This window comes from Pseudoliparis swirei, chromosome 9, assembly GCF_029220125.1.
Source record: "Pseudoliparis swirei isolate HS2019 ecotype Mariana Trench chromosome 9, NWPU_hadal_v1, whole genome shotgun sequence".
Classification (NCBI taxonomy): domain Eukaryota; kingdom Metazoa; phylum Chordata; class Actinopteri; order Perciformes; family Liparidae; genus Pseudoliparis; species Pseudoliparis swirei.
Window position 1 is genome coordinate 16969540 of NC_079396.1, and position 12701 is coordinate 16982240.

At 42.7% G+C, this 12701-nt stretch overlaps 1 protein-coding gene across 1 annotated transcript in view; it reads right to left on the minus strand.

The window, feature by feature from the left end:
* LOC130199294 (monocarboxylate transporter 1-like) overlaps positions 1 to 12701 on the minus strand; it is a 29353-nt gene that overhangs the window by 3778 nt on the left and 12874 nt on the right. The window contains exons 2-4 of the mRNA XM_056422655.1: positions 12097 to 12374; positions 1567 to 1710; positions 324 to 1142 (exon numbers count right to left, since the gene is read on the minus strand). Coding sequence (XP_056278630.1) covers positions 324 to 1142; positions 1567 to 1710; positions 12097 to 12304 — 1171 coding nt within the window. The 5' untranslated portion in view covers positions 12305 to 12374. The remainder of the gene's footprint in view (positions 1 to 323; positions 1143 to 1566; positions 1711 to 12096; positions 12375 to 12701) is intronic.

Here is a 12701-nt window from a genome sequence, read left to right on the forward strand (position 1 = left end):
CACAGAAACCTCCATCACTACAGTGAGGAGTCACACTAGTAACCGAACACATCAACTCCAGCTCAACGGAGCACATGGATGATATCCAAAGGCCCTCAGACTCTGAAAGATCTAAATCAGTCAACACGGGGTATCACCTGTGTGGGAACACGGTGGATCGCCATATCTGGCCAATAATAAGGTAATTGATCCTGATCCATTGACTCTGAGCCTCCCCGAGTTAAATGAACACACTGAGAGTGTTGCTGTTAAAGTCGATGCCGTCTAAATGAACACAAGCTTCCACCGCTCCCTTCTCCTGTTGTACACCGTGGATGTTTTACCTGTTAGCGGTGGGCCCAACAGCACCGGCCCACACTCCACGATGGTGACCAGACCCACAGCTGAGGAGAACCTCTGAGCTCCCACCAGGTCCATCAGTGTCTCGAACAACACCGAACTCAGCCAGCCAAACGCAAAACCAAAGAACATCGCGTAGATGACAAATCCCGTGTAGTCCACCGACAGCGGCGCCAGCACGTGACACACTCCGTTGTAGAGGACGGCAGCAGCAAAGAAGTACTGGATCCTGGGCCGGACCCACTTGGTGTTGGCCAGCATGCCCATGGAGGGCCGGGCGAACATGTCAACGAATGCCAACACCGACAGCAGGAAGGCTGCTTTTTCTTTGCTGATGTCCTTACTCTTGGCGTAGTTAGAGAGGAAGACGAGTGGAGCGAAGAGGCCGAAGAACATGATGACGTTGCCAAACAGGTAGAGCAGGAAGCCGCGGTGTTTGAACAGCGTCAGGTCGATGAAGGAGTTGACGGTCTGCAGGACCGTCTTCTTCGGCTGCGGCTGGACGGCTTCCACCGCCTTGAGCTCGTCGGCCTCCGTGTCGTCGGGTTTGGACAGTGGCGCGTTGGGTTTGAGGGGGCGCATCAGGGCGCCGGCCACGCAGCAGTTGAGCAGAATTCCTCCTAGGATGAGGAAGCTGCCTCTCCACCCAAAATAATCGTACAGCCAGGAGTTGAGAGGAGCCAGGGTGGACAGAAACACGGGGCTGCCCGCCATCGCGATGCCGTTGGCGATGGGACGCCGCTTGTAGAAGTATTTACCGATCATGGTGAGGGCTGGATTCAAGTTGAATGCCAGTCCCAAACCTGGAGAGAGAAGGGGGGGGGGGGGTTACATGAGCAGAAGATGACAAAATGATGGCAAACAAAAACAGCCATCCACATATCAGTAAAGTGAGAAGTAATGATCTATTTGTACCATGTGGATTAGGATATGCGGGAAATAACATAAAGATAACTAAAGGGTAGCAGAAGAACACATGTGATATAAAAACAGTTATCCAGTTGCATCACATTTCATGAAAATTATTCTCTTGCATAAATTATATCAAAGCGAGTTTGGTGGCTTTGCGGGAGAAGAGTTGTGTGACGTTTCAGTCTAAATGGACAAACTAAACAACTTAAAACTACATGTGGCACAAATGCCAGAGCTTCCAGTGAGTATAAAGTCATTTCTACTCCGGTTCAACTTCAAAGGTGCATTTATGTTGGAAGTGAGTAAAATGCTGACCTCCCACGACTCCGATGAAGAAGTAGAGCTGCGCCACGGTGTTGCAGAAGGAGGCCCCGACCAGTCCCGACCCAGCCAGACAACCCCCGACGAAGATGATTGGTCGACTGCCATATTTGTTCACAAGGATGCTGCTGAGTGGACCTGGAGAGACGAGGGAGCAGGAGAGGTGATATTAAGCATGGACACATTATAGGGAATGAGACAAAAACAGTAATTGAATGGATGACCTACAGAAAATGAATCTGCAACTATTTGGACATTTTGATCAAACATTTGCTGGTTGCAGCTTCTCAAATGCATGTTTGTCATATATTTGTAATATCTAACTTTTTTACATTTACAATTCTGAACTTGACAAAACGAGACATTTGAAGACAGCTTCAGTAGAGTGGAACAATGAATCAATTAATCTGCAGATTAATCAATAAATAAATTAAGCATGTATTGCAGTCCTATGCACATGTATGCAGGTAGTGATAAAGACATATTGGCGGAGTTACAATGGTATTTCATCAGCTCACCACTTCAACTTTTCACCAATAGGTGGTGCTATGCAAAAACAAAAGAGGGACTATGACTCGATTCTGGAACAGCAGCAGTTGCATGGATGTTACGTGGAGGAAGAAGGGAGGGAAGTGGGGAGGGAAGTAAGGAGGAACAGAGGGAAGGGTGAAAGGGTGAGTAGGAGGGAGCAGGCAGTGTAAGGTATGTGAGAGTGGGAGGTAATAGAGGAGAGGAGATACAAAAGTAAGGAGAGAAGGAAGAAAGGGGGAGAAGAGTGAACAGAAGAAAGAAATTAGAAGAAGCGATTGACAAAACTATAAAATTGTGGCAATACAATTAACAATAAAATCAAATTGGTCACCAATAAAATGTTATCAACAAAAAAACAAGTAAGAGCCATTAGAATAAGCACACACTCTAAAACCACACGTATTATAAAACAACATAGGAAGGCAACTAAATAGATTTATTTTTTCATGTTTAAAAATATAAATATATTGATCTGGAAGGCTGTTCCTGGGACTTAAAGCATGACGAATGAAAGCAGCATCACAAAATGCTTTTGTTCTGCAACATCAAACAGAAGAAGTGGAGGATGCGAGGGGCTTCCCTGGCTCACAGAGCAAAGCTTCTCAGAGAGATCGTCCCGGGGCCCTGCAGTGCCTTAAAGACTCAGAACACGAAGAGGGACCCAGTGTACGGGCTTTAAGAGTCGAAGAGAAGAGGACAAGAGGAGAAAATAATAAGCAGAGAAGAAAAAGGAAAGAGGACAGGAGTAGAAATTAACAGAAGAAAAAAAGAGACGAGAAAATAAGAGGATAGAAGGAGAAAATATTGAGAGAAAAAGAAGGAAATATGAGACGAGGAAGAGTTGAGAGGAGGAGGTGCTCAGCTTGTGTGCCGGCCTCCCTGTGAACGAGTCACATGATCAGACGCCTGAACGTGGAGACAAAGTAACGTCTCTGTGTGCAACTGCACCGCATCACAGGGACCCACGCAAAATAAGAGGATCATTCCTCTGGCTGAACTCCTGAATATCATCGCAGAGCTGAGACAACTATTGAAGCAACTATTTTTTGATAATTAATTGTTTTATTTTTTAAATATGCCAAACATTTTCTTAGTCCAGCCACTCACATGAGAGGATTTGCTGCAGGTTATTATTAACACAGGCATTTGTTCCACCACTTTCCTTTTGAAACAATAATCAGAAGAACAATGATTACACCACAACAACTATCTGTTGATTATCTAAAAATGAAAACAATCGTTATTGCAGTCGTAATTCTGTGCGAAAGAAGATGGGGAAACTAGGCGAGCGGAAACAGGGATGAACACCCCCAAAACATTTGAATCTTGTCCGAAGATGCACTCAATCGCATATCAATGCAATTCTGCCCTCAGATGGCATCCGTTACATCACAACCAGGGGGGGGGGGGGTTTCACACGGACCACGGTGCCTTCGCCCTTGAAACTTGGCAGCTGACCACGGTGGCCGGGGGCAGCTCTGGATGCACGAGCGTTCACTCGCGCATTCCCCGAATACCTCTCTAGTTCCTGTTGTATCTGTCAGCGAGGGTCTGACTCGCCGGCACAAAGCCCGTCCTGGTGGGCTGCCTTGTTTGGCGTTGGTGGGTTTCCATGTTGCAGTCCAGCAGGAGATAAAAGAGGCCAGCGCAGAGGCGCCACCAGGACACACATCGCACACCGACGTGAGTCTGAGCTGCTTTGGAGCTTTGTGCTGGACACAAGTGGACAGGAATGAATCTGCATCCACTCGCCGCTCCTCGCTCACATCCACAAAGCGACAGCAGCGACAATCTTTGTTGCTGCACGGCGGAGCACAAAGAGGGCAGCGAGTGTTCTCAGAGAAATGATACAAGCGGCCCGTTGTCCCCCTCCCTCCATCTCTCTGTGACAGAAAGGAATGACACCGGAAATAAGAGGCAGCGTTACTCTGACATCCACAACTGTGACGAGCTATTTCCCAATCTAATTTGAGTTTGTGCTTCTCCTGACTGAGCAAAGTGTGGAGATTTAAATCTTAAGACTTGAGGGGTTTTATTTTTTTTAAACGAATAACCAAGTTCATCCACGAAGGTTAGGAGTTAGAATACTTAACTCAAGCAGAAAGTCTCTACATCTTCCGCCTGAGAAAAAAAAACACTTTTTTTCGATATCTGGATTAAATCAATTGATTGCATTTCAGTGGCACACTGGGATGGGCTATATTGTGGTGCTTTGGTTCGACTGAGTTGAGGAGTGTGCTTCCTGTGTGTTCTTGTTTCTTGGTTTGTACTCTAGGTTGAAATGCACTATTGGAGTCGCTTTTGGATAAAAGTGCTAAATAAATGGCATGTAATGTAATGTAAAGTGAGTGGTATGATGCTGCCACTGAGTTCATCTCAAGTTCGGCAGGGAAACTGTTCCGGAGCGTTACTATTTATTTTAACACCTTTATGGCATCATACAAGTATGGCAGCACAGTTGCACTGGGTTGCATTAGAGGATTGTACCGCTGTACCATGAAGTGGCTACTGAGTGGTTTATATGTGCTCAGGGAAGCGGAGCCTCGACAATAATTGAACTTCATAGTATTTTTTTCATTCTTTTGCTAAATCGGCTTAAATCTCAACTCTCCTTCTCATGCTAAATCATATCACTCTCCTGTAATCCCAAGCCTGTATTGTATTAAAACGAGCTGATGTGCACCTATGCACACATTTAAACACTCGCAAACACACTCTTTCTTCGGGCAGCGGCTTGTTTGCTCTCCAAAAGAACAAAGTACAAGAACTAAGAAATCCCACAGATCATAAGAGAAGTCAAATATCAGCACTCACAATCAGTGAGCATACCTGCAAACTCATGAGGGGTGAAAAAGGTGACAACGGGGGGGGGGGGGCTCTGCTCTGGCTTAGTCAGTGCCCACAAACCCTTCTAATAAGAATATAATAGTCTGTGTGTACATATACATATATATATATATATATATATTAATAGAATAGTTACAACACCTTGAAAGATGATGGTGAACCCGGTAAGATGGCCGCCACACCTTGAAATATTCAGTAATATTTATTTTGCATGGGCCCAGGTGTGAATAGGAGCGAGGCCCATTCAGAGAGATCTCTACGGCCGACTTGAGCGACAATCACAGGTTAACAAGTCCCACGTTACACTATTCTACAAATTAAGTAACTTCCTGAATTTTGTGCACTTGAACACTTTTTTAATTTCTAAATTGTTTTAGAAATTAATTCCTTTTGTTCCTCTTTTATCCAATAATAATATATAATAAACCTTCCCACCCACCCTGTCTGTGATGTCGCATCAGAGGCCCACACCCCGGGAAGTGGCTGAATGGAGAAGGGGTGGAGGGGTTTCTGTGAGATTCACAGACTGAATTCCTGCTGGAAATCACTTCTATATACAGACTCTGGTTCGGTGCTCCGTGACGTCACTAGCGACTTCAAAGCACAGAACCAGAGTCCTTACATGTCATGTGACAACGTTTCCATGGTGACGGACAAGGTCACGGAGATCGAAGGCACCGACAAGAAGTGACTTCCACCAGGAAACCTGTTTAAACTGTATATGCATGTACATGTTGTGTATGTATATATGTACTTATGTGTGTGCATACTACTGTTTATATCTGTCACGGGACACAACATGTAACTATCTAATCGTTCATGGAACAATGTAATTCTCAGGCCAGCAGACCAGTGTTGCTAGCTAAACGGCGCTCATCTTAATTAACTGTATTCACTTTAACTTCTTCAGTTAATAACTGTCAAAATATAAAAGCGAGCGAACATAACATTAATATATATATGGTGCGTATGTACGTTTCTCACCTGTAAACACCAAGAGACTCACATCAACAGCTGCGTCACTGTCTGTGTTACGCTGGTCTAACTTGTTTGTTTCAGACAATAATTGCGGCACCAGTCATGGCAAAACCCGCTACTGCCCCCTACTGGCGAAAACAAGTATAACACTATTTAAAAATCATTCAAATTAGGAAAAATGGAAAAGCAGCACATCTTCAAATGTAAGAAGCTGGAACCATAAAATGTCTTTTTAATTATTTAAAGTGAAATTATTATCAACAATTTTTTTCTTTTTTTTCTTCTCTTAAGCAACTAATTGATTAATCTAATAATATTTTTAGCTGAACTTTGGTAGTTTGACAACAAAATCTATAAAGTAGAAATATTATTAATGATATAATGATTGTAATAAAAAATATGCGTTGTCATTATATATCATATGGTTTAAGTCATTCATAAACCAACTTCCCTTTCTTTGGCCTGAACAACAAGGACTCGTGAGCTCTGCTGAGCCATGACTCTGTTCCCCGAGTCTGTTCTGCCTCTACCTGGCTGTCACTAACATTATAACTTCTATACGATACCTGCCATAAATATCATGATACCAGAATTCGATACAATACCATAAAAACAATATGATACCATAAATACGATACTGGTATATTTATCTATAATAATAATAAATAAAACATCTGTATGGTTCACTTTTTACCAACTTTTTCAACACTTAACAAATGGCAGTATTATTAGTATTAATACAGCCAGACATTAATGAAACTACATGGTTCCATCATAGCATTGATCATCCACTATGAGGCCTTTAGTCTGTATCTGACCAGATGATACAGAGTTCATCAGGATGAGCAGCTGTAGAGTTACATAACTTTACAGACTGTCTGCCTTGGAGACAAAGAACTGAAACATTTCACTTCTGGAATCATCTTTTTCTTCTTCTTTTTTTAAAGCTGAAGACTTTAAGTCGCAAAAGCTCCGCCACTTGACGTCACTCGCTGTGTGCGCAGCGCAATGCGTGCAGACAGCTCGACACGGAGCAGCGCGTGCGCTCTGATCGCTCTTTTAATGAAGTATTGATACAAAAAATATGCTGAATCATATCGTGTTTAACGTACGGATACTTTGTTAGCATCGCTACACCGTGCAGCGTGACAGCAGCAGATGTAGCGGGCTGACATTCAAGCTAACCTAACTTCCCAAACGCTGTCGACATCTTAACGCTGATTGGCTGAGACGCGACACGTCCCATCAAAGAAGTTTTATTGCGAAGAGCACCACTTCACATGTTTTCCGTGTCTCACTGCATTCTCATAAACGCCGTCTGGCCAGTTGACCCCCCCCCCCCCCTACCCCAAAACAAAAACTCTTCGGATCTACACGATTCACTTGGATGACCTATTTTGATTTCAAACCGGTGAATTTGACCGAAAGGTGACAAGTTTGCAGGTATGAATCAGGTTGTGTCCAGTCTTTGTTTTTAATCCCACCACACCCTCAAAGCCATGACGGTTAGACAAAATAGTAGCAAGTAATGGGCCATTAAAAAAAGAAGTGACGATGTTGCCACATGAGAATGATGAAACTCCTTTATTTTTAAGCACGTCTCATGCCTTGAAACTAATAAACAAATAAGGGAGGTGAAATAATCCCACTCTTCCTTCGTGCAGAGCATAATGTGCATGTTTAACTGATTCACACTATTAGTCTTCCAGCCACAATAAACTAATATGTGTGTGTTTATTTGTGGAAGTCAGTGTGTGTACGTGCACTGCCTCATGTAACTAGTGAGTCATATGGTTATGGCCATTCACGCCCTAATACTTAAAAACGTCCTACTTACTTCATGACGTCAGTAACTGCTGATCTGGCTGGTTTTTGAAACGGTGAAAGAAAAAAGAAGAAAAAAAGGACAAAAAGAAACGACTTCAACGTCTGGCTCCTGTTACACAATCTGACTCCTCCCCTCAGTTTCCCCTCTGCAGTTTCCTCTCCTAAATGCCTAAACCTACGGCGGGCTGGCACGCAGCTCTGAAGAGGATGAACGAGCGGAGTGGAAGGAACAGATACCATTTTTAGATATAAACCGAGACTGAGAGAGCAAACGAGATGATGGTTTTTTACTGGTTATCAAATACCCTGGGGGGAGGGAGAAAGAGTGCATTTGAATTAGGAGGGAACTCGCCCTGTGTCAAGAGACAGAGAGAGAGAAACCTGATCTGAAACTAGACTTTCTGCTTTTCCTAAATCCTCCCTTAACATGGAAATGAAACGGCTGTTATTACAGAAGTGCAAATAAAAGAGTCAGTAAGAGGTAGTACACGCATAAACATGTGATTTGTGTCTGTGATATGATGAAAACATCAATGCTGGTGTTCATTTTGATATTTCATATTAGTATTCAGGGCTCCAGACTAACTTTTTTTACTAGGAGCACAGTAGCCCCTAACTTAAAATGTTAGGGGCGCAAGCAGAACATTTAGGGGCGCACACAGGGTTTTTCCTGGGTCAAAATGGGTCTTCGGTGCTCCCCAAAAAAAATTTTGGCGCGCTATGCGCGCACCGTCTGTTCATGCAGGTCGAGCTATTGAGTGAGTGATCAGCAGCTGGCCACTCTGTCCATTCACGCACCTCACAGTTGTGTATTGATCAGACAAGAAGACACGCTTATCAACTCCAGTGTTTCCCCTACCATTATAACAGGTTAAAATCTCCACCCGCAACTCTGTAATTTTTGTGTAGCATTATTGCCTAGGACTGAGGAAATACATATATAAAGCAACTCAAACATTAAAGAAATTACCGATTTCTTTAAACATTTAGGACTTTTACTTTGAAAAATGTCCTAATTGATACATTAAAATTGTTTGATTGCTATTGTAGGGGATTTCAGATATGTATGGAACACATCTGCATTATTCATTTCCTGGAACTCTTGGGGAAATCTATTTACAGGACTTTTCTTAACATACAAGAGACTGACTAATTTTTATAAACTCTTCCTTGGTCCAGTAAAAATGTTTTAATGTTAGCATAATTTAAGCTAAATCTCAGAAATGATCTATAAAGATACATGAGTTCATTGTTTACTTTTATATGTTCGTGTATGATTTGTCGACATCTTATTTTGATAAACGGATGTTGTTTCACGTGGTTCTTTCCGCTAACTTTGCAAAACCGGATGTTGTCACTTAATCCTGCTGCTCTGTGCGCTCCCGTTCACACGTTAGCTCCGTGCTCTCACACAGGCAGCAGCCTTCTTCGTTTCGCTTCTTTCTTCTTCTGAGTTAATGTCGTTATAACCAGTCATTCAGGCATTACCGCTAACTATTAGTACAAAAAACTAATACTTGATGAAAATGCATCACTTGGTGTCTAATTTTGATGCACCATTTCATATGGAGCCCTGGTATTGCCTGGGTTGAAAAGGGATCAACTCGCCATCAACTGTTTAAATCAGCCCTAAACCTTGGAAGGACAAAGCCAGGATAAAGTCGACGGGTTGGGAATAATCTATCATAAAATTGATGAAAGAAGAATGTTAACCACTAATCAGAGATCTGCTGCAATAACATGAGAAGACACTCGGGAAACATGGAGACATGCTGAGTGGCAAAAAGGCACAACTCGATATTTCTCTGGCGGCGCATCGTCCATTTGGCTAATCCTAATCAGAGGGAACTTGATACTTTTAGTCCGTTTCTATTTAGTCTGGTTTTGTTTTACATTGCACAAATTCAAGAGGACCAGATAATAAATTCAATTTGACTGCACACATCTCTTCTCTTCCAGTTGACCTCGAATGACTTCATAAACGTCACTATTTTTGCTGACTTTAGCATATTGTGTCTGTACTCTCCGGCCCAGATGACAAGCAAACATCAGATTTCTGCAGAACTCCAAGTCAGTGCTCTCCCACTCATCCGTTTCCATTTCAACAATAATACAACAGTAATAGCTTTTGGTTTTGTTGAATTAGACAATTTACTAGAGCAATATGTAAATTAGGATTTACTAATATACCATAACTTCATGCATGTTGTTATGGAATGTGTGTTATTGTTTAATAATTTACAATATTGTTTGGTAAATGTCTGTGGATTATTATTTAATGGATTACTGTAACTGGTAAGATGAATCTTTCTGTGTGACAAGAAACAGATCACTTGCAGCAAGGGATCCCCTTCCCCCGACATGGAGAGACCCCATTCATGCGAATTGGGGCCAGGAAAGGAAGTTCACACCTGGCTCGGAGAGACTGAGTAGCAGACTGAGAGGCATCCTGAGGACCCCTGCGATGCCATTCAGAGAGGGGACAGAACGACGCAGAGGAAGAGGGACAGATGACTTCAAGTGTCAAGGGGCGTGGACACGCTTTCAACACCGACGGACAGACTGCTCAGCCAATGAGTGGATTAGGACTAATGTTTTACCTAGACAGGTTAACCAATGAGAAGTGGATATCTCCCCTGGGGCCGGGACGCCCGGGAGGTTTAAATCAGATGTTGACCAGAGAGACAAGGCCTTTGACCTTTGGATGACGGCAGAGATGCACTGCATGCAGGTTAGCTGCATGTAGGCCGTTGATCCTGTGAGAAGCCCTCAGTTGAGGATTAGATTTAGTGAGCTTGACTTCTGTTAGACAGTTAACTGCTTTGGCGGTCTGTGGATGCAGTGATTCATGCTCCCTCAGCTGAGTTATACTCTGTATCTGAACAGTTATTAGTTATTATCAACGATTGGTAATACTTTTTATTAAATAAATTTTATTAGAACTTTTCGACTCCGGACATTTTCTTCGGTTCAGCACCAGGGGATTTTTGAATACTTAACAGTTTATGACCACACCACACATGCAAAACAAATATTCCTTTCAGCCTCAGCTGAGTGAAGCTGACACACTAATTTAATGATTTCTTTTTACATCATTCCAGAATATCTATTTCTCACATTGTCCCCGTTGCTCCCTTCAACAGTGAGTGTTATTCAAGCTGTGACTGAATGAGAGAAAACACAAGCAGAGGGAAAAAAGAAGGCTGAGAAGAGATCGCAGTAACCAAATATTTGTGAGGAAATATTTGCTGAATTTTTCAGAAGAATTATTGGATAAAATTACACACTCCATCTCTAAATATGCTTCTTTCTTATTATTATTCAAAAATGAAGATAAAAATGAGGGCGCGAGCCATTGAGAAAGTGTAACGCAACCACTAGACGCACAATAAAACGTTGCTAGTGCAGAAACATCAGGATGCTCGGCCTGACACAATAACTATATTATCACGTTAATAATTGCTTTAAATGTTCATCTAAGTCTATGTCATACAACTGATGTAATGTCATATACTATTGTAATCATACAAGTACACCCTTTCAATGATGAATGTGTAATAGTTATTTGAGTGCATTTTGTTTGTCACATTACAAATATTTGTATTTATTTACGAGTTATTCTTTCGTTGACAGGCAGCATACTGACAATACACGACAGCAATGGTCCGGACCTCTGATAATACAAAGTGCAAAGTAACTTCACTCACTGAAGCTATAAGTGAGATTGCCACTTTCCATTGCCACCGTTTTCAAACCAAGTCGACATACCATCGTGTTCATGTGAATGAGCTCTCCTCTCTCAGTTCCTACTCTGGAGCGCAGCTTGAAAACCAAGTCCATGTGGACTTATTCCTCCGAGCTTCCTTGCTTGTCAGTAATCATTGGGTAAGGTTAGCAACATTTTGATGTCAACAAACACGCACATAAACACAACGGGCAACGTCAAGGTCACAAAATGATCACGTTCATGTCCATCTACCGTAGGATAAGAAGTCGATAACATGATTATTGTAACAGGCCTACATTATACTCTGTCCATCTACTCAGCGCTCTTTAGAGCTTTTGTTTACACATTTGAAAGAAGACATTCCTCACACATTTGTTACTGTTGATCAGTGTTAAGTATGCACGCACGCCTGCACGGTCAGTGATATTGATTATTTGCCACATTGAAATGCAGCGGAAAATCTCGACAAATCAAGACTTAAAAATGAACCCCTGCTTAAATAAAATTTAAATAAACTAGGGTTCAGAATACGTATTTCATCCTTCGAAACCGAAATATCTGAGTCTCAAATGTTTTGACACACAAACACACACACACACACACACATCACTTACCTCCGGCATACATGACAGCCAGCATGATGGAGGAGATCCAGGACACTTGACTCGGCGTGGCATCGAAGATGACCTCTATTTCCTTGAAAAACACCGTGATGGACTTGGGGAAGGCGTAGGAGAAGCCGATGGAGATGAAGGCCCCCAGTACCACCGCCCAGCCCCAGCCACCTTCAGGTGGGGTGTACACCTCAGGCGCTGGAGGCATGTCTGCTCACGACGAAGAAGATCAGGGGAAGAACAAGCCGGCCCAGGTGCACAGAGACCAGGACTTCAACCTGTTGGAGAAACAGAGCTGGTCAAAATCAACATAGAAGTAATCTACATGTAGTCTAGATGGAATAGGTGTACGGAGTTTAAAGAGACAAGCACATGGTTCATCCCTTCCTGCTTCTTAGCATTTTTATCTGATTTGCTGCAAAATGAAATATGTAGGAAAGAGAGAGGGAGGACAGAAGTGAAGAGCGGGGAAAGCTGCACAAGGAAAAATAAGAAGGGAGGGGAGCAAAATATTTATGTTTGTAATACCTTTTCCAAGCGCTGCCATGGTGAGAAAGAGCATCTCTGCCAGGCCACATGCCAACGGAGCAGCAGAAGTTAAGCAG